Source organism: Nesoenas mayeri (genome assembly GCF_963082525.1).
Source record: "Nesoenas mayeri genome assembly, chromosome: 16".
In the NCBI taxonomy this organism is placed as follows: domain Eukaryota; kingdom Metazoa; phylum Chordata; class Aves; order Columbiformes; family Columbidae; genus Nesoenas; species Nesoenas mayeri.
The window spans coordinates 4,339,258-4,361,757 of NC_137562.1; the positions used below are offsets into that span (position 1 = coordinate 4,339,258).

Sequence of the window (22,500 nt, forward strand, 5' to 3'; positions counted from 1 at the left end):
TGCTTCAATGGTCTGATTTTACAAAGAACACAGCCTCTGATTTAAATAGAGGCACATAAATACACACATCCTCTTTTTCACATACAAGATATATGTTTCCATGTATAGACAAGTAAAATGTGTAAGTGGAAAGTATTTGGCTTTGTAGGACAAATCCTGCATTCACGTATGTCCTGTGCATTTCTGCTGAACTCAGCATCGCCTCCGAGACCGAAATTTATTTAGCAACAGTACTTTGCGACTAATCCGGTATGGAGTCTGCTGGACACAGCAAAGCCGTATGGGCTCCACTTTGAATGATCGAATAGGTCTGCTTAGGGGCTTCTGTGTGAGAGGATGAAGAAAATATAGGAGGGGGAGCTGAAGTGGACACTGTTATACTCTGACCTCCATCACTAACCACAGTCACTTCTGTTGCTCCTTCTTGTATCAAAGCATTAAGGCCTTCTAAATCAGAGCAGCTGATTGCAGAGCTGGTGATGAAAGCTGGGTTTGCCGAAGCCTCATGGCTGCTGACAGGAGCAGCAGGAATCAGAGTCGGATGCAAAGCGCTTCCATCGCTCTGGTCGTGGGTTGTGAGAAGAACCGCTGGCTGTGGCACAGGCCCCGCTTCGCTCTGGGCCAGGGGAGCTGGAGGTGGTGCCAACAAACTGACCTGGCCCAGCAGCTGCAAGCGGCTGTTGGCTGAGAGATCTTCCTGATTCTGGGTGACGAGTGTAGGAGGCATGACATTGACTGAGGCAGCCTGAACGATGCTGTTAGTCTGGGGGACCTGGTGACCCACGATGATCTTGACCCTTCCCTCGTTGTATGGGGAAACCTGAGCAGCCTGCAGTGGGACCTGGAGGTGACTGACAGTAATTGGGGCGCTGGCCTGCCGACTGGGATCCATCTGGAGCTGCAGAACAGCCAGTTCGTTATTTTTAGAGCCATTATACATACTGTGCTGCTTCTTATGGCTCCTAAGAGAATCTTCTCGGACAAAGGAGGCATCACACAGGTCACACTTAAATGCTTTCTTGGCATCCAGTTTGGCAACTTGCCTGGAGCCACCTTGCTTGGGCCTTTCTCCTTCCTTCTCCGCTGTTTGCTTCTTGGTCTTGACTTTGTCACCATGAGCTTTCCTCACGTGGGTTGTCAGGTTGCTCCGCTGCTTGGTATCGAAGCTGCAGAATTCACATTTAAAAGGACGATCTTTGCAGTGAATTCGCTCATGCACTTTCAGAGCTGCCTTGTTGGAGCAGGAATAGTTGCACTCTGAGCACTTCACTGGTTGTTCGGGCTGATGAGTTCTTATGTGGTGCCGAAGGCTCGTTTTGTTTCCACACTGAAATTCACACTCTGGACACTTGAGAGTATTTTCCATGCTGTGCTTGATACGAATGTGCGATTTCAAGTTTCCTTTCATGGCACAGCGGACCTCACAGAACTCACACTTGTAAGGTTTCTCACCAGAATGCACACGCATGTGCCTCTTCAAGTCCGAGTTGATTTTAAATTTAGCAGGACACGTCTGACATTGGAAAGGAGCATCTCCTGTCGACAAAAAATGCAGTTCAAATTAGAGATGAGACACTAAGATCTATTGGAGAGACCAATGTTATAATGAATTATGTACAACTGACGTGTTCTAAATACCTGGAAACTCTCAACATATTTTCAAGGTGTAGAGAACTTTAATAGCATGGTATTTACCAACTGGTCTGATATATTTGTGTACAAACTCTCCACATGCATGCCTGCCCACATCTGTTGGCTTTTCATGTCTGAATCTTAGATATTCTCCATTTTTAGTTCATTTCATGTGTAAAACTGTTCAGTGTGCTCCAGAGAAGCTACTAAAGTTTTTCATTTGTCCCTCTTTAGCAACAGTGCATCTCAACTAGTGTTTAGGATTAATAAACACTAACTTCCACAGCTGCTCTATTTTTGAAGACTAAGAAAACAACATAAACACATCCATGTTTATACTACCAGATTTACAGGGAGGCTCGTAGGTTCACTTTAAGCCAGGTAAATGGCAGGCGACTGCAGAAATGGATGCTTAACAGGCACCAGCTTTACTGCTCAACCATAAAGTTGAGTTAGATTAGCCAACTAGAAAAACTGATTCCTTTTTTTTGGCCTGGTTCCTGTGGTGCAGCACAAATACTGTTGCTGGCACAGGAAGGCAGGGGAAACTCTTGTCCAGAACACAGGGAGATGTAGGGACAAAAGGCCACACCTGGGTCAGCAGCAGGTGGCTGCACAGCAACAGCATTACTATAGCTGGAAAAAAAAAAGAGGGATCAAAGCTACACAAACGCAACCTGAAGAGACAAATGTGAGACTAATGAAACATGCAAGTGTGGGACCCTGGGGAAATGCACCTACACAGACAAGTAACATTAAGCTTTTGTTTTTCCAGCAACCAGCTTTGGTTTTTACAGCAACCAAGAAAGAGAGATTTGCACCATGTATCACACCTAATAATGTTGTACAGATTACTTCAAGAAAATCTAATATCAGCTTGTAGTCATGCACTATCAGTTTGCATTCATGCAAACAGGTACATAAAATATTCATAAGTAGTGGTGGTTCGTTTTTTTTGTCATTGTTTTGTTTTTTGAGAGCAATGCTGTTTCAGAAAGCTTACAATAGTAGTTGAAAGTTAGGTCACATTTTTAACTGATATAGCACAAAAAATGAACATGCTCACCTGCAAGATCTCTGTAAGCCTGGTTTTGTCAGACCGCCTACACAAATAACCACTTGATCTGGATCTAAACGACTATTTTGCCTTTTCTTTATTTGTCACAAAACGCGTGATCAAATTAAGGTGTAGTTCTGTTTAGCCCATAATCAATTCCAAGGTAAAGACCAATGACTCCTTTCTGAAATCATTAAAAAAAAATCCAAAGCAAACCTATCAACCCAACTAAATAACCGTTCACTTTTTCCTTTAATCTAAATAAGTGGTTCTCTAAACTACCCGAGCGTGAAGTCTCTAGGTAGGTATTACTTTGAAAAAGTGGAAGAATTGTGTTATTAGGTTCCAAGATACCCTTGGTGGGGGAAGGAGGAGAGTGTACTCAGCTTAGCAAGCATTTATCTTCTTTAATAATCAAACTGCAAATGGCTGATTTATTTTATAAGTTAATATTTTACAGAGTTTGTGATAACTGTATAATTTTGCATAATTTGCTTATCCAGTTACATATGTCATAGGTTTAGCTGCATATTTTTCAAATCAAGCTGTGGCCTACTGTGCTAATCCAAGTATCTGTTTAATAATTGAGATACATGGTGTATTATCTATATTAAACAGATTTTATTAATGGAGATGTGCTGTTTGTTCATTTTACAGTCTCAGCTGCACACTCAACTACTGAATTTTGTCTGCTTTGCTGATGAAGGCACAGGACGTGTTTCAATGACTTAATTTTCACATACAGGGTAACACAATGTATGAAAAAGAATTAGTAATTTATTGAATATAGCAAACTATGCTGGTTCCATTTATTTAGACAGTGGGTTATTACTTGTATTTCTTTACATTTCTGTCCATACATCATCGACACTGACAGAATATAGCTTTTAAAAAACAGTGTCTAATCCTGGAATTATTAATCGTAAGAGTAGTTTTACTCAAATTAACAGGAAACTGATCTTTAGATGACTAGTTCACCAAGTAGTGCTAGGTAGATGATCTCACTCTGAGCAATGTAGATTACACTCACCTTCTAGAGAATGACTAATTTAATTCCAGTAAGCAATATATTCTACATACCAGTCTTACTTTTCCACTAAAATTGGCTGTATGCATAACAGCTTTGTAACCTAACGAGGATGAAATTATTACTTCCAAAATTCTTGTGCCTTCTTTCAGCAAATTAAAAAAGTCCTTTAGTAAAGAGGATTTATTTTGGAGAAATAGAAGAGATAACAAAACTAAAGACTTGCATTTTAGCATAAGATACAATAGATCGATCAGCCAAAAGGAGATAAAGTAGTTTACAACCCCTTCCCAACTACTGCAGTATTTAATGCCACAAAAATCTCTCTCTACTGGAAATACAAGAGAACCATGATCACTCATAGCTTCTCCACAGCCAAATTCAGAGCATTCCTGCCCACAGGAATAACTGCACAAGTGTGCAGACTCTTGTATGACATGAGGAAAATGCAATACCATATTGTCTGACTAGTGCTGTTTACTAACAGATAACTCCTCACAACAACCCATACTATTTTGACTCACCATCACATCATCTTATATAGCAATAAAGAGAGAAACTTGTAAACCAACTGCCTGACGGCCCTGCCTGTTCTACCACAGCAGATCTGTGAAGTATAAAAGATTCTTATCTGTTAGAGACAGATTGGTTTAACCCTCCCCTGCTTCACAATGCACAAGGGATTTCTTTTATCTACTCAAAAGAAATCTCATCTTGCACACATCTGATCTAACATTGTTTAGTACTTGAATTCAGAATTAGATGTAGGATAGGTCCAAAGCTAATCTAGTAACCACTGAACCATAACCACCTTGCAGCTACAACTCACAGAACTAATCAAATGTATAAAACTCAACACAGAAACTAATCCAGTACCCTGCATTAGGTGGAAGACAACATATGAAGGCAACTGTACAAAGACAGCGGTATCTTTACAGGAAATCACTTCTAGGAACAAACTATCAAAGCGAAATCGGATTAAAATTAAATATAGGTAAATAATGCAAATGAGACAATGTTTATAAGCCTGAAGGCTAAAACTTTCTATTTATATAGCAAAAATACAGTTCCTGCTGCTCATACTAGTGTTCATGCCCATCAGTCTGCACATGGAAGATACCACAAAGAAAGGTCAAAGAAAGATGTAACTTAAATTGCTAATTACTTCCTAATCTACTGATGCAAGAAAAATTGAATTATGCAGTTGAGTTTTGCACTAACTAGTTCCATTATAAAGCAATTTCAGTGTTTCTAATATAGTGGACCAGATCTGAGATGCAGATAAGAACCTAGATGCTCTTAATCAATCAATCAATCCACCAGATCCTTTAGCGCTGCTGGTTTGAGAACATCTAATAGGCAGTTTCAAAATCAATTTAGAAGAAAATCTACCAAGAGTCAGATCTGCCTCTGATTTCTTCCAGGTATTTTTAGCAGAGCTGTACTGCCCTGTTAGACTCTATGCCCAAGAAATTCACAGAACCGGGATGCCTGGGTGCTTTTGGGATTTCAAATAGGCCCTTTCTGGTACCTTGACTCCTGTACACCTTGAAAAATCTCCCCTATGACCTTCAAACCTGAATCTGAATTTTAGTACAAACTTACCTGTGTGAGATCTGAGATGTACAGTTAGCTGGCTAGAGTTGCGGCTTGCGTAAGGACAGATCTGGCATTTAAAAGGACGCTCGTTGGAGTGAATGCGCTGGTGCTTGTTGAGGCTGCTGCTGTCAGCAGCGGCGTAGTCACAGTGCTTGCACTTGTAAGGCTTCACCCCGGTGTGGGAACGCATGTGCATCTTCAGCTTGTCCTTACGACTAAAACATTTGTTACAAACTTCACATTTATGGGGCTTGTCTCCTGCAACAAACAGAAGAGCACCAACACACCGAGAATTTTTGCACCAGAAGGATGTTGTTTCAATTAAAAAAAAAAAAAAAAGGCAAAAAAAAAAGCACAGAGTAAACACTTAATAGAAATGGGGCTACTTTTCAAAAGCTGGACATTGGATTTCAGCAGCTGTCACATCAGCCAAGAACTCTCCTTTGTTCCAGAGGCTGCATGCACAAGTACAACAAATTCAGAAGACCCTTTGGAACTCTCTCCTTTTACAACTATGAGATCAAGGTTTAAGGGGAGATGCTGGGATCATTGTTGCATTTGAAGGGCAAACTAGTTTATGCATCACCACCGCACTGCAACTTGATAAACACACGGCCTGTACCTTAGTAATTTAACTCTGCCTTAAATCAACGCACAGTGTTCATGTTTCATAGCTGTGGGTGGTACTGCCCATGGCGGGACATGGCTAACCCAGAAAGAACAATTCCCTAGGTACAGAGAACTATGATACTAAAATGTACAGACATACGTGTACGTTCCACATAGTTTATCTATAGATAGATTATTTTGTATGAGAATAGGCAAGAGAACGAAACCAAGCAAAAGAAGAAGAAACTATATAGACCTGTGTGTGTTCGTAGATGACGTTCCATATCCTTCATACCATAGGAAGTTTTGAACTGGCAACCTGAAAACAGTAAGATTAAGATAAATCAATTGAATCTAAGAAAATAATAAAAATATACTACTGTATTCTGGGCTTTATGTTTATTTTCCAGAACATGTTCTTTAAAATTCAGTATTAACAGAAAACAAGTTACCCATCCTGTTTACTCACATCTACTTAAAACAGTGACTGTCTCACCTAAGATCTTTAGTTTTCTGATGCTTCCCCAGGAGGCAATTCACCCTCTACATCACTGTTTTATGTAAGCTTTGAAACAAATTCCCTAGAATCTGCCTAGGATTTGAGATGCTCTTTACAATACACAGGGGATGCTGGGGAAACTAATTAATTCCACAGATGACTTCAAGTTAGTGCAATTGGGAACTTGGGTAACAGCTCACCATTCAGGAATCCTGTCCGAGTGGAAAGTGCTACAGTTTTAGAGCAGAGAAAGAAAATGCTCAGCATTTGAAATGTGCCTTTCAAATGAAGGCAAGCTTGAGAAAAGAGACTGTGACTTTTGCTTCCATTAAGATGACTACTCATCTACAAGGCTGTCTCTGCACACATTTTCTGCATATTGCATTGTTTTTACTCATTAAGGTCCCCAAATACTTCGGTTCAATCCATCCTTATAAAAATGCTAACTGATGGAAGACAAAACATATAAAGCAAAAGGCACGTATAATATTTCTCGCATATGTCAAATCAATCGCAGAATTACCACTGGTACCAATGGTACATCGCATTCTCAGTAAGTGGGTTGCCTTCCAGGTCCTGTGTGTCTTAACACAGACGGAGCTACCGTGCGTACCACTATAGGAAACTGCCAATTTAAAATGCAAAGGAAGAAGGTGTAGTCCACATCTTACCTGGATAGCAGCAGTTTAGTTTCTTCTGTGTAAGTGAGGAAGTGGATTTTTTCGAGCGTGGTTTTGGTGGAGTAGAGACGATAGCAGCAGTTGGAGGCTCAGTGCTCTCACTGGGCAGGTACGTTTGATAGCCATGCTCAAAAACAAACTCCGGTGCAGAAACTAAACACATAGAAGAGCTTCATTTGAGAACATTAACTTCTCCAATGAGAAAAATATAATAATTTTCTAGTTTCAACAATTTATTGCTTGTTTTGTTTTTTTTTTCCAGCAACATTCTTGTTCCTGGATTCCTATTCACCTGGGGGAGGAAGAAAGGAAAAAGGCTTTTCTCTCCCTTGCTGTCACTGAAAATTCTGTCAAGACCTGATGAACCACTGAACTTAGTACGACACTACATAGGCCCACTTGTCTCCCTCTGAGCCCAATCTGACTGCAGCCCTCAGTTTCTTCCGTTCAGTTTCTTCTCATGCCTGTCCAGCTCTTACATTAATAAGGGTATGTTTGTTTTTCAACACTGGCTGTGTTGAAAGCCCAAAGGAGAAAACAAACAAATTATATGGCAAATGTTGTCAAACAGGAATCAGGTAAACATTTCTTTTTAATTGTTGAAATTTAGCCTCTTTCAGCTATACTGTTTTCAGCTATTACTCAAAAGAATAACAGGTGAAACTCTCTCAGCCAAAGTTGCAGCTTTTAAATCAATTAAATGCTATAAACCCAAAGGGCAGAAGGACATAACTGCCTTCATTTTAAAGATGAGTAAATATGAAGCAGAAAAATGACTCATCCAAAACCCACAGTGAGTTGAGGGATTATAATACAAAAATTCCTGGAAGTGAGCCCCAAATTCAGTTTGTTTCACTGTTCTTCCGGATTCTCTACCCTCATCTGTCTATCCAAATTAAATTCAAATAATTTGGATTTTAGTAAGGTTCCGGACCAAAACAAAACAGAACTTCATATAGAATGGCAAACCTTCCCGCATGGAAAAAAAATTACAGTTTTATTGAAATGTCTGCAGGATCAGGACCTCAATTGAGCTTCCATATAGGCACAAATTTTGTGTAGTATTTTTCATGCTGATTAGTTGTGGGTGCAATGTTAGGGAATGCAGCGTTCTCACATACAAAGGCCTGGAGTAGCTCCTGACAGCAATTTGGAGTCTGTTTTTCATCCAGAGCACTCTTAAAAAATAAAATGGATAGTAACTTGATTAATTTCCGTAAGTATTGATGACTTCAATTAGTTCGCACAAGTTGGTTATACAACGTGTTTGAGTTCATCAGTCCCCTAAGTGAACTTGTATCTCAATTAGCCAATTAGGTAATTGTTATCATACCAAGAAGGCACCAAGCCACTTTTTCTTTTTGTTTTTGCTTGCAGGTATGTGATGACTAATGTAAGAAGTGTCATTTTAGCTTAGTGTGACAGGGACATACGTTCAGAGGGCTCTGTGATGTTGCCACTTCTGCACAGGCGTTTTGCAGCTCCTGGGACACAACGTGATGATACCTGTGATGGTTTGGGTCTCTGAAGCGATGGTCCTGGCTGCGCTTTGTGCCTGTGTGGACGGCACCGTCTCCTCCGACACAAACTGGACGGTGCTGGCAGCGCCGGCGGCCGCGCTGCTGAGCTGGCAGCCGCTCTGCTTGTGCCCAACGAAGGCGTCGAGGTTGTTGAACTGCTGCTTGCAGATGCCGCAGATGTGGATGTCGGGGGTGAGCTCCACCAGCACGGTGGTGCCGCCGGGAACTGTGGAAACAGGAGCAGAGCTCGTCGGGAGGGAACGGCCATGGGGGAACCGCTCAACCCGACACACACACGCCGCTGCGGGACAGCCCCTGCGGGCCCGGGGCTGCGGGACCCCTGCGGCAGGACGGACACGGCGCTGCCGGGGAGGACAGGCCGCCCGCGGCCCCGGGCACGTTTCCACGAAGGTCTCAGGGTCCCGCGGGGGGTTCCCGCCTCGCCCAGCGGCCGCAGCCCCTCAGCACCGAGCTCGCCCGGATCCCGCCGCCCCTCCCGGCCCGCGGCGTCACCCAGATTCCCGGGTTCCCCCCCCCAGCCAGGTTCCCGGGCTCCGCTCCCGCCTGTTTCTTGCGCTACTCAGGTTTCGGGGCCTGCCCAGGCCCCAGCTCAGCTCCACTCACCGCCGCGCGGGCCCCGGAGCGCGCATACCCCGCTGGCGCGCAGCGGCACTTACACTGCACGGAGCCGGGGAAGGCGGGCGCCGCCTCCCCGCCGCCGCCGCCGGGGTTCATGGCGGCAGCGAGTCCCGCAGGCCGGCTCCGCCGCCCGCACGGCACCTATTACCGGCGGGGAACCTCTGCCCGCGCCTGTCGGCCGCTGAGCGGGGCGGATGTGGAGGAGCCGAGCATGCTCAGTGGCAGCGGCGAGGCCGCGGCTGCCCTCACCCGCCGCCGGGCCGAGCGCTGCGCGGCTGCTGTTGCCATCCCTTAAAGGAGTGAATCCTGTCTGAAATCCCTGACCTAAACATACGTAAATCCTTTCAGTTTTAGGTCGGTCTGCTCATATAACAAAGAGTGACTTGCAAAACACCAAATAGCAAACTACAGACACTACTGGCCTTGCAGCTTTAGCCATTCTGAAGCCCGCACTGTTGAGCCTTGCTTTAACACATAACCTCGAGGCTGCTGGATGAAGTGCCATTTTGCTGAACATTGGTCATTATATGCTAAAAGGATTATGTAATGCAATATGCGAATGTGCAACCAGTTGGCTCTTTAGAACTGCCCTCAGTGGCAATAAGATTTTGTATATAATGCATGGTGTGTTGGCTTTATCCCAGCACCCAGACTTGCATGACTTTGTAATAATATCTTGTCTCTGTGTGCTGAATTTGGCTCATTTGTAGGCACACCGGGTAACGAACCCTGGTTTAGGGACAGCAGTGCTGCCCCCACCTTGCTTTAGCGTGGCCAAAACCCCGCTTGTTTCTGCCACCACACCGGCCCCGACACCCCTGACAGGCCAAACCGCCATCATTAAACCCTGTGCCCAGCACCGCAAGGCCTGTGTGTTCCGTGGGAGGCGAACTGCCCTGTGTGTGCCTTCCCCATGGGCTGGGTGGCCGCTCCGGCCTGGCACCATGTGGACCCGCCATGGCTGGGGCAGCGGGGCCGAGGCCTCGCGTGTGCTTCAGCCCTGCTCCCCGCTGAGGCCTTAGAGTAGAGCTTTAATTTGCCTAGCAGTGCGTTTGGAGTTTGGCAATGACTTAGGGTTGACACTGGGTTTAAATCTTAGGGTAGTCAAGACAGTAAAATCTGGCCTTAAGTTTTGGCCTTTTGTGTTGTATTACTGGTCTTCATGCAAAATCATGTTTATTGCTAGTACGACACTAATAACTCTGCAGAAAACCAAATTGGTTGTACAGGCATAATTGCCAGAAAACCACTCTTGATATTGTAGCTCTTTACAGGTCTTCCATCATGCTCACCTCAAATCTTGAAGATAATTTATAGTGCCAAATAAGAATCTGATACCCACTGAAGTCACCTGTTGTCTGAGTGGGTTTCTGGATGTAGACCTCTGTGCATTACAGGCAGTGCTCCTCCAGAGCTGGAGAAAACACTTTCCTGTAAGATGACACCCCTTTTTAGGAGGGATTGTCATGTTTCGTGCCAAGTGCATTTAATGCTTTGCAGCAGCAAACTGGCTCAGCCCTTTCAGAGTGCCAGCACACAAAGTTATGTTGCCCTGCCTTATATTAAAAATTGGCTGTTCAGGAAAATCCCACAACATTATACATACACTGAGTAGAAAATGGAAATTTGAAAGTCAGATGACCTTCACTTCATGTACTTTACTTTTGCTGCTTGAGTTTCACCAAGCTGTAAGACACAAAAGCTCCATTTGCGTGCGATCAGTAAAGACTGGCAGCTGAAGTCTCTGAGAGACACGTTCCATCTGCCTGCACTTTGTGTCCAGTTCAGGCTCCAGCCACCTTCAGACTCGTGTTAGGTATCGACATTTCTTCCGTGCTCTGGAGACTGCACAGTAGTGGGAGAAAAACACTTGCCTGGTGATACAGGGGTAAAACGGCTGCAGAGGGAGGAAAATGGACTAATGTGGGTAACCAAAGATCATATAATGACAATGAATGCGAGTGGGGAAACAAACTATTAATTCTGCTTTCTCCTAGTGAGTTTGATTTTGTTGCTAGATGATTTTATAGCTGTGTAGAAGTACCTGTGTATTCATTAATAAATGCAGAATAGTGTGTGCATGCACTAAACATACTGAGAATTTCAAATGCCAGTTCATATTACAGTTGAAGTTTTATTTTCCTGGGAAAGTGGTGTCCACTTGACATGTCCGTTGACCTATTTTGCCAAAACAATATAGCAGAGACACGGGATTGTTAGGGGGCCAAGATAAGACACAAAAGGTGATAATCCAAGTTCCGGCCTTTGAAACCTGCTGTTCGATAGCACATCATAGTGCCAGTTGCAAGGAGCAAATTTATCTCACTTCAAGAGCTCAGGTATATTTTAATCCGACTTTAGATTAAAACTTTGATTAATATGTTAAAATACTAATGAAGAAGGAAACCAAATAAACTCCACGCAACATGTATTGAATGTGGAACATTTGTAGGAGTTTTAAAATTTATTCAGAATTCTCCCTCCCCCTCAAAATAATAAAAATTAGGGAATTTACATTGATTCTGGAAATATAGATGTTTTTACGTTAGCATGGTTGCATAGCCAGTACCTATAAAGCATAGCACAGAAACAGGAATGCAGTTAAGGCTGATGAGACTCTTTTGGGAGTATATCCAAAAGAAATGAATTCTTAGAATAAGGGTAATCAACTTGAAACTATTTTTCCACAGTATAGATAGAGCTGTAGAACTGAAAGCTGACTTTTGACTCATTTTACTGGTTTTTCCACAACACTATGACCCATTTCCAAAGCTGACAGAGTGTCTGCCTGTCTGCCTACCCAACAGTTACAGTCACAGGTGTACTGTGGAGCACAGCATAACTTATTTTTATCTATTTCTCCCTTGGTTTAATGCATTTTCATTAGAATATAAGCCTGCTTGACTCAATTAGAGAAGAATAGGCATTGTGTTTTGTTAAAAGTGAATTTTCACTATCCAAGGACCTGTAATGACAGCTGGGCAGGCTACATGCCCCCTTTTGAGTGCCAGAACAAACACTGCAGGGAAGGAGCATTGCAGCCATCCCCACTGTCGTGCTGCTCCTTTGGCTGCATGTCAGGGTAACAATATTTAATTGATACCGAGATGGTCTGAGGTTGCACTGAGTCAGATATGAAGCATTTTGTGTCTGGTGTGTTACCAGCTCTTTTAGAAACATTTGCTACCTTATGCAACTGGACGCTATTAATGAGAGGTGTTAAATTAATTTACAGGAAAGGATTCAGAGCTAACTGTCCTGCTGCAGCTGGCATCTGAAAGAGGAATTCCCTCCATCCCTTCCGTCATTCCTTCCAGCTGTCTTGCAAAAAGCACTTGGTCAGTAGCAAACCGAACTGCTGAGTTCCCTGTGCTGGCAAGGGCTGAAGGCAGCTGGAAGCAAAGGGCTCAGTCTTGGGCTGCTCTTGCGTTATTCTTTCCATCTCTGGTATTTCCCAGCATGCTGCAAATACAGCTCAGCTGGGAATTTTCAGGCTTTTTTTCACTGTGGGAAGAGAAGGTGGGGCCAAGTTAATGCTTTTCACAGGGATACGTGAGTTTTGATAATGTCTGTGCTGGGAAAGGTTTTTCAGGTGCAGGCTAAAACCAGAGAGGGAAAGGCACCTGCAGAAAAAGAACCAGTAGCTTGCACTGCAGGTGCCTGTGGTTCTAGTCCTTGACCTTTTATATCTTAAGGGAATATTAACTGCCAAATCAGCCTCTCTGGTTTTTGTTTTGCATATATGGTTAGAAGAAGAAAAAACAGTCAATAGGCACTGACTTCAACGTAGTGCGGAGATTGAATTACTTAAAAAACTGCCTCATGTCTTTGGGGTCACAGCCACCTTCAGATCCACTGCGGTTTACAAGAACTTATGACATCCAAATATAATAATGTAAGGATCTGTCTTTAAAAACATTTGACTTATGGTTATATCACCTGTTTGCATAAAAGCTTTGCAGCTGAACATTCTCAGAAGCACATGAGTATGTGCACACGTTGATACTGGTTATCCAGGGCACATTTACTCTGAAAGCTCTTTGAGGCTGGTGCTGCTCCCTTGCGCTGCCTTTCAGCAGTACTTACCCTGTAAAGGCTCGATTCTGGCTCTGGCATAAGCATTGAAAACATCATTATTATCTTATTAATAACTAATACCACTTACAGATCAGGACTTTATTGAACGATGTTCTGGCCGGGGAGTTTTCATTTCACTGGGTGAGGATTGATGTCTGAGAGTACAACACCGAACTGAGCACTTGAGTCATCGAGCAGAGCTCTGCTGAGATCACACTTGACACTATTTCCAGCCTTTAAGGCATAAATCAGTATGCATGTGTAATCTTCGTCACCCTTAACCTGACTGCAATGAAAATACTGCAGTGCTTCGGGCTCCCTACAAGTGCAGAGCAAGCAAACAAGGCCCAGAAAAGACAAATGTCAATCATGAGAGAGAAGGAATAAGAAAATATCAGACAGAGGCATAAAAAAGTCAGGCCTCATCAGAGCCTGGGAGACAGGCGTTCCCGGGCACGGTGCTGGACAGCTGCGCCCTCAGTGCTTTCCTGGGGACAGACATTTATGTACGACAAGAAATGTGGAGGATTTTACCTTCATAGCAAGCTTCTGTCCACCCTCCCATCATCCAGGATCACATAGGGGCAAAGTATCCTACCTTGCAAGCTCAGAGGAAAAAAAACCAACAAAGAAACCGACCCAAAACCACAACAGAAAACCAAGCTGAACCTACTGAAGTAGTGTGAAGAGAGTTATCAGTTGAGCTACGCAGAAGAACAAACCCTGACGTAGAGAAAGCCCTTGAAAATAGATTACACCATTTATGGTTCCATTTGCCTTTCACAATAGGAGGATAGGTTTAAAAGAGGGAAAAAATTATATATAAACCAGTGTATAAATGTACAAATGAACAAAACGTACCAATAAGATGTGAAAAAGCCCCAGCAGTATTGCAAGAAAATAATATAAACTTGGTTATACCCTTGTGGTCACTGAAGAAGGAACAAACAAAAAAGAAACACAACTTCTAAAAACTTCAGACACTGAAGATGGAGACAAACGGACGGTGGATTTAGAGGAGAAATGCAGCCAATTAAAATAACTTGAAGATTCAAACCCCAATGTTTAGCATTTCATAATTATATTGATGGATAATGGCATACACAGCAACATAAATGCACTGAGCTCAAATTAATTATATTAAAATAATAGGTAATCTGTCTCTGCGTTGATAACATATAATTATGATGAGGTTTTTCAAATGTTTTAAAATAATGTAATTTCAATTCATAATGCAAGGTAGGGATTTTGCTGTTTAATGTATTTGCTATTTATACAATATTTTCAATGTCATTGCTTTCCTCTACAATAAATAAAGTCTAAATAATCACTTAGTACTTTAAAATAATTCTTACTGCTGTATGAACTGTAAAATAACTCAATATGAAAATATTATTCACTGAAATAGCACATTGACAACTGTGATTAAACCTCCAATGAATACTGTAACAAAATAGGGAAGTATTTTTATGTTGAGACGTCTAATTATTCACTGTCAGAAAGCAGACCTAAACCCACACAGGGGAGATTCTCAGGCTTTTATAGGGTTAACTACACAACTATGCTTCACTGTCTTTCACTCAGTGGAAAATACACAGTTATTATTGGAAAAGTCAGCTATACTGGTTCAGGATTTAATTCAGTTTTCAGCGACGATGCTGAGAACAAGGAGCATCCGTCCTCAGGACCCTCAGCCCTGCTAAGTTGGACTATTCCTAAACTGTCCTAAAAGTGTTGCATTTTTAAAATGCACCTTCGCTTCCTTCCTGCACCTCTTATCTCTCCACCTTTATTTCATTCGTTGTTTTGTTCTAATGTAAATTAGCTATCATAATCTGGACAAACTCTTAAAACAAACTTATATTATTACAATGAGGAATGTGTCACACCTGAAAATAAACTAGTTAATTTGTGGAATATATTTTGTATAAATAGCAAAGTACAGTAAAACCCCACTGGGATAAACATGATACCAAATAAATGCTGGATCTAAGATTGTACAGCTCCAGTCTAATATTTAGTCATTTTTATTATTATATTTGGGTTAAAAATGGAAAGCAACACCAGCAGAGGGACTCCCTTGATACTCAGTGGAGTTTTGCTTGCTCTCTAGCAGGGCATGGAGGTAATTTTATTCTAGAAGCTTTTGAATGCTTTACAAGTAATAGAAACCAAGTGGGAAAAGCGTATTCCATATTTTAGTTCTGACGTTCTCATAGAAAAGAATATATATAAAAAAAATTAAAGATTCAAAATACTTGCCTGTGATTCAGTACCTAAAGACTTTCTGGTGTTTTTCAGAATTCCCTTGAGACCTATAAATGCTTCTGAGCTGGAAGTACCCATTGTAGCTATAGTCACTTACGCCACTTTATCAAACTAACGAGCCGTTGAGTGATGCTATTCCCAGGTTCAACTCTACCGGGGAGGGAAAGCAGAAAACAAAACTGAAATTTAGACAGAATGAAATTCCTAAGAGCCAGGACAACGAGAATTTATTAATTCATCCCCTCCAAAGCTTACCAAAAATAATCTTCTCCCTTCAGTTTTTCTCTATAAATCTTACCGTCTTTCATGAAGTCTGTGCATGTAGAAAACACTGCAGGATTGCAGTACAAACATCGCCTATCAGTTTGCCAGAAAAACACCTTTATCGGGTTTCCTGTTCACACAGCCGTGGGTGATGCAAAGGTCCATGAGAAAGGAATGTTTTACTGTCAGATGACACTAAGAAGGACGTTTGCTTATATCTTGGCTATTAGAGATCAAACCTCTCCAGCTTTCAATTCAAAAGATTTCTTCAGCTAGATTAGCTGATGATAGATAAAGAGATAACTCCTTTTGTATTGTGTAATTATACATCGTTTATAAAGTACCATATCCTGGGCATTGGAGCTACAGCTCCTGATGACTGCGAGGTTTTCTTACAAGAAAAGTCCTATTCTGAGTTTAGTGGGATCGTTTGAGTGAGCAGGAGTTGCATTTCTTTCTATGCTACTGTAGATTACATTTATAAAGTATATGAGATGCTGCGTGCAAATTTTAATTAACTCGGCCATAACACAGGGCAGTTTGACTCTAGACCTTTGTCAGAAATAGTGTCCAAAACCCTCTGCATTTGAACTATGTAAACGTATTGCCGTTTTACAAAGTGTTGGAGGATATTCCGACTAGAAGATTCTATCTACTGATCTCTAATTATCAAGGTATTTAGCTTGGTCAGTCCTGATGAAAAATAATAATAATTAAAAAAAAAATATTTTGTGTTTTTTTGCACCACAATGCTACTGTTCTGGAACTCTGTACTACTTGCTGCACACAAAAAAAAACCATATTAAAAAATGATAATCCTTCTGAAAGAAAGCTTCAGCTTTGTGTTCATGTCACACACCTTAACACTTTACTTTTTCAGGCATAAAAAGGGTAACAAACATGGAAGGGTTCTTTTAAAGTTCTTTTAGAATAACACCTGCATACAAAAATCACAGCCAGGGAAAGAGTATCTGAACTGCAACAGCCACTCCTTTTCATTTTACAATTAATTCTTTATCATAGTAATATTCCCCAGGATCATGTGTGTTTGCTTTCCAGGAATCCTGCCACAAATTCCTTCATCTATTATCAGGCTTTGTGACTTTCTGAGCATGCGGCAGCAGATTCATTGAAAGCAAATTTTAAATTTGCCTTGGAAACTTGATTTTAAGAATTGAATTTATTCCGTCAAGAATCAGAAACATAAGAGCGTATTCCTGAAGAAGGCCAAACATCAAATACATACAACGTATTTGCACATAAAGAGCTGCAGAATAAAATGTCGCTCCACAAACTATTTTCTGAACATATATAGTGGGAAAGAAATCTATTAAAAGCTTGGAAATAGACAAAAATTAAGTATCTGTTTGATACAAAATATTGTTAACCCAGTTCTGCTGAGTGACCCACCTGAAAGGTCTCCCAGTAATAACAGAAGTGATGAAAACGAATCTTTCATAACTAGGATCTGCTTCTAGCAAATTGGCTTTCTGTTAATTTTATATAGAACATACAGGAAAATAAAAGTATAATAATATTTTCTATGTTTTTCTTGGAAAACGAAATGTGAAACATTTATCTATAGCATCTTACCTTCTCTCCCTTTCTCCTTTAGGACAGAATAGCTCTCATGATTTGCTCCAAAATCCCTATTTCTGAAGCAGCATTTTGCAGGGGTGTTAGTGTCCAGAAGAGGGTGCTGTTTGGTTGCATTTGTAATTTTTTGCTGTGCATATGCAATAACTGATACAATTGAGTATACTTTGAAATCTCCTTCCACACGTTATTTTATTTTAGGCTCGTTAGTGTGAAATTCCATTTTAAATAGCACAGCCTAGCCCTGAAAACTTCAATGCTAGCATAAATTCTTGCTCAGCTATATTAAGCAGAACACCTAACAAGTTTAAATTCCAAAGGTCCTTTGTGTCTTTCGACTACTTGCTACCTGTATCTTATGATATCAAGATAACTCCAAGTAATATAGTTGCTGTTCCTTGGGGTTTTCGTAGAATTCTCCTGAAAATGAGATGCTTGTCTTGCAAAGATATTTCTGTGAACGCTCACAAAAAAAATAGTTGAAAAACAAGCAAAGAAATAAAAACACATTGCGCACCAGACTTAGGAATTTTTCATTTTAAAATAAAGTATGTCTATCTAATTAACAATCTCCCCCTCCTTTGAGATGAATGTTTGCCTGGATTTTGCACAGAAGGGGAAACTGAGGCAAAAGGGACAAAGTTCCTTCGTTGCCATTTTCCCCATCCCTGTGCAGGACGTTTCCACCACTTTACAACAGGGCAGTTGTTGTAAACGCTCCCTACTCAGTCTCAGTTAATGTGTTTGTGTAAGTCACCTTTGCTCCCTGGGTTAATTTTGGGTAGAAGGGGTTGGGAAGCACCTGAGAGCTCTGCTGGGGGGTCAGGCTGGCTGGTCCTTCAGCACCTTCCTGCTTGCATCACTCTTTCAAAGTGAATTTGTATTTACACCCTCACAGCTGCAGCTCAGATTTGAGGCAAGGACCATCAGACACATCAGTTTGTGATATCCTGTGGCAATTACTTAATGGGTCCTCCAGTAGATTAGGGCCCACCCCAGGTGTGTGGTACACACCTGAGGAAGGAGATGGATAACTTCTTGAGGATCACACCTCCTCATTCTCTAAATACTCATGTGGGTGCTCAGTTCCAGGCAGGATTTGTCCTGAGCGACGGGTCAGTGGGACACCTACCTACTCATGTGAGCCTCTCTGCCCAGGATGGGCTTTTACCCCAAGTCATTCTGCTGCCAAGAGAGTTGGAGAACTGCACCGTCCACCTCAAAATACCAGGTTGATCATCCTAAAAGAGGTGCCAGCTGAGTTGGAGCAGCAGGTGAATTCATCAAGATGAGCAGAGGCACATGGGGCAGCTCATCTATTCATGGAGGTGTAAGATTTTGGATTGCCGAATCTTACAGTCACACCAACATTCAAAAAGAACTTGATACCTACAACTATTGGTTACCTAAAGCTCCTTCATCTCAAACATCTCTAAAATTTGACTGTGGCTTGTATCAGTAAACAGCTACTATCCACCTTATAAAAAGTATTGTTCTCTTTGGAAAGCCTGGGGAGCAAGCTTACATTTTAATTGTTACTGAATTAGATGGAGCAATTCTGTGGGCTACCTATTTAATGGTATCTAGCAGTGATTCATAAGCCACTCACACATACATCTAAGCATGAAGTAGTTGGTTGCCTTTTAATTTTGAGGGAAGCAAAGCAAAAAACCAACAACCTGCACATTTTTCTAGCTGAGTTTCTTTGAAAATCAGCAAAAATTTGTGTGGAACGTTTCAGGGAGAAGTCATCAACATTTTCTAGAATTTTTGGGATGAAGCAGCTTTGTGTGAGGTTCACGCCAGTGCTGTCTCCTGCTTGTGTTTAACAAAACCTTGACTTGTACGTGTTGTGGTGCCTTTGCTTCTCAGTTTATGCTGCAGCTGTTCAGTGCAGTAGGTAAACCAAAAGGTTTTAATTAAAGCTGACATTGCTGCACCTCGTGCTGCTCGTGACAGTCCTGCTGAAAAGTATCCGGAGAAGTGGGGAAGCCCACTGTTAGAGTCCGCTCTCCTGTTTGCATCTGAGTGTTAATGTGCTTCTCAATCAAGTGAAAACATCTCTTGAAATTTGTTTTTTTGATGGAAAATGAATTTCTGACAACAATGACTGTGCAAAGCATGTGAACAAATATTTTTGGTTGCGAATTTGGGCTAAAGACTGAAGGAAAAAAAGGTCATTCAGTGCTTTTGAAACTATCAGCAAACAAGAACATTCTCCATCAGTTCCCAGTGAAATGCTTTTCAAGGAAAAATAACACTGGATCAGAGATCTAACTTTTCCGATTAAAAATCAATTTTTCACAGAGAGTCATTCTGATTAGTATTAATGAGAGGTAAGCAATGGGAAATGACATGCTGTGCCTAGGAATTATGCGTTTGGGCTCAGCGCTGCCCTGCAGCCTCCCTTTAACACCAGCAGCACCTGGTTCTCTCTCTTGTTTTGTGCCACTTTGACATTTCAAGGATTCACAGGAGCCGGTTTACTGCAGGGCAATGCCCATTAACCCTGCCTGCCGGGGCACGGCAGTTCTCCATTACAGGATGCCGTGTGCCCTCTCTGCTTTTCCATTGAAAGCTTCACTCTTCCATTATAAAGGAATTAAAATATTTACAGGAAACCAGAGCACGGTGTAACTGTGCAGAGTCGCTGCAGCAATTTTATATCCTGTGCATCCACAGCATTTGGGGCTTTGCTGTGCAAAAGGGAATCTAGAGAGGGACCCAGCAATCTATAACTCTAATACTGCCCCATATAGACTTCATTAGCCTATAATTTCCTCATGTATGTGGGAGACAAAGCTTAAATGACCCTAAATTGCGGGGAAGAAGGCATGGCTTAAAACTACATTTTCTTCCGAACTCATTCTGTGCACTCAGCCGATTAAAAAAAAAATTCATGATTGCATTATTTCTAATTGTAAATATAATTATGAATGCATAAACTAAACCACTGAGGCATGCATTTAATTCTGAAACCTGAAGTCATATTTCTACCAACATATTACAGTGAAAAGTCAAACAGCAAAGGGTTTCCTACTGTTAAGAAATTGCAAAACTTCTGTATCTTCTGTTATTCTGATAACAATTATTTTTGTTATTTTTTTGACTGCTGCTCAAAAGTGTACTCAAAAAGTTAGCAAATTCAGAGAAGAAAAATATATAAACTGTGATTTAATAAACATAAATGATTTGAAAATATTCTAGGGAAGTCCATAGTGAGTGACTTTCTTCAGTGTTCCGTATTTGCCCAGTAGAGGTGGGACACTGGACACAAGCGGCCAAGGTGTAGCTGAAGGTGGACACCAGCCTGTGGCCACGGCCAGGAGCAACATATGGACACTTGTATATGTTCTTATGCTCTTCATTGTACAGGCAGAAATAGAAAGACAGTCCCAGCTTGGAGTTCACAGCCCCTGTAGGATCAAAATGCAGTGAAGTGGCAGAGAAGAAAATGAGTGAGATGACTAAAGAAAGATTTTTTCTTTAAAATGAAGCATTAAACTGCCAGAAGGTCTCCAAATCTACTATTCTCCGCTCCACTCCCCCGCCCCCCCAATCCCACCAGTTTGGAAACAGCACTGTAATCCAGAAGGCACCTCAGGGACCATGGAAGTTCCACGGACACTTGATCAATCCTTAACCTGAAGACACTGTTTAGCCTGCAGCTGCCACACCACGCTGCGGCGGCGGGAGCACCTGAGTGATACACACGATTATTGCATATTGCTCAGAGATTCCTCTGAATCTCTTGGATAAACAGCACAAGAGAAACCTCAGAGTGGTTGGTTTGTTTTTTAAAAAGTTAAATGGGAAGCCAAACAAAGCAGCTACTCTTTGCAGACCAAGTGCATAACTGATGAAGAGAGACAAAAATTCAAGGGCTGACCATCACCTATTATCACTTCATTACGTGTTATTGATGTTGCATGAGCATTTGGTGGCATCCAGCAGGATCCGCGGCTTCACCGTACAAGGTGCTGAACAAATACAAGAGACAGTCTGTCTCCTAAAAACCTTGCAAAATAACTGTAAGATGGCAAACAACTAAGACCATATGGGCATGTAAAGCAATAGTAGGAAGCAGGAATCAGCACAGCAGTTCAGCATGACATGAGTTTTGATCTGCTTATGAGTTGAATGGATTCAGGCTACAGTTGATAAGCTTATCTTGAAGTAAGACAGAAGTTCGGCTGCTGAAATTCCTACCGTTTCACTGTCATTATACAGCTGAAAGTCAAGAACTGTCAAATTACATGAATAATATCTATCCATATTTAATACAGCGAACTGTTGACAATTGCCTCTCATCCTTCCCTTCAGTGCATGCGCCCCATGAAACAGTTAGCAGTGATCAGACTGAAAATAGGTAAATCTATGGCCATATAACCACACTCCAGATAAGAAACTCACTGTGTCTAAAATGGAGAAAAAGAGGAGATAGCAGCAAACACAAAAAACTTGAGAGATAATCCTTCCTGGACCACAGCAAGGAAAAACATTGGAAATTGTGCTGACACTACTGACGTTACAAATACTACAAGGCTAAGGATAACGCAGACTAGACTTTTTTCCCCCACCCCATTTAGAAACAATCACATTATATCTTCTTATAAGATACGAGAAAGATTGTTATCTCGCATAATGAAAACCAAATGACAGGCAGATAAACTTAGTAGCTGTTTATAAAGTCTTGTACAGTATTCTCAATGGTATACAGATAAGGAAATCACATAATTGAAATGGCTACAAACAGCATTAAAAAGGCATATAAGACGAAAATAAGGAGATCAAATGCAGAAGGCAGACAAATTTTAGATTACTGGTGGAGGCGTTCTTGTGAGGCACTTTGATTTCTCATGGGAGCTGCGCAGCAAATTCTCCTCCAGGCTGGTGTTGTCTGAACTCAGAGCCCATCGCCCTCCTTCAGTGACCCCCGTCATCCTCACCCACCGCTGGGACTCCAGGCTTGGCAATGGGGCTCCTGGAACACCCCCCAGCTTTGCTTTTTATTTTAAACTCTTTGCTCTTTA

At 41.7% G+C, this 22,500-nt stretch overlaps 1 protein-coding gene across 1 annotated transcript; it reads right to left on the bottom strand.

Moving 5' to 3' along the window:
• Positions 1 to 241: 241 nt before the first annotated feature.
• ZFP64 (ZFP64 zinc finger protein) lies at positions 242 to 9,358 on the bottom strand (the record flags this gene model as incomplete). The annotated part of the gene is made up of 6 exons (XM_080354484.1): positions 242 to 1,536; positions 5,322 to 5,573; positions 6,181 to 6,243; positions 7,095 to 7,256; positions 8,610 to 8,849; positions 9,301 to 9,358. The coding sequence occupies 6 exons, from the start codon at positions 9,356 to 9,358 to the stop codon at positions 242 to 244; spliced, it is 2,070 nt and encodes a 689-aa protein (XP_080210610.1).
• Between the last annotated feature and the right edge of the window lie 13,142 nt (positions 9,359 to 22,500).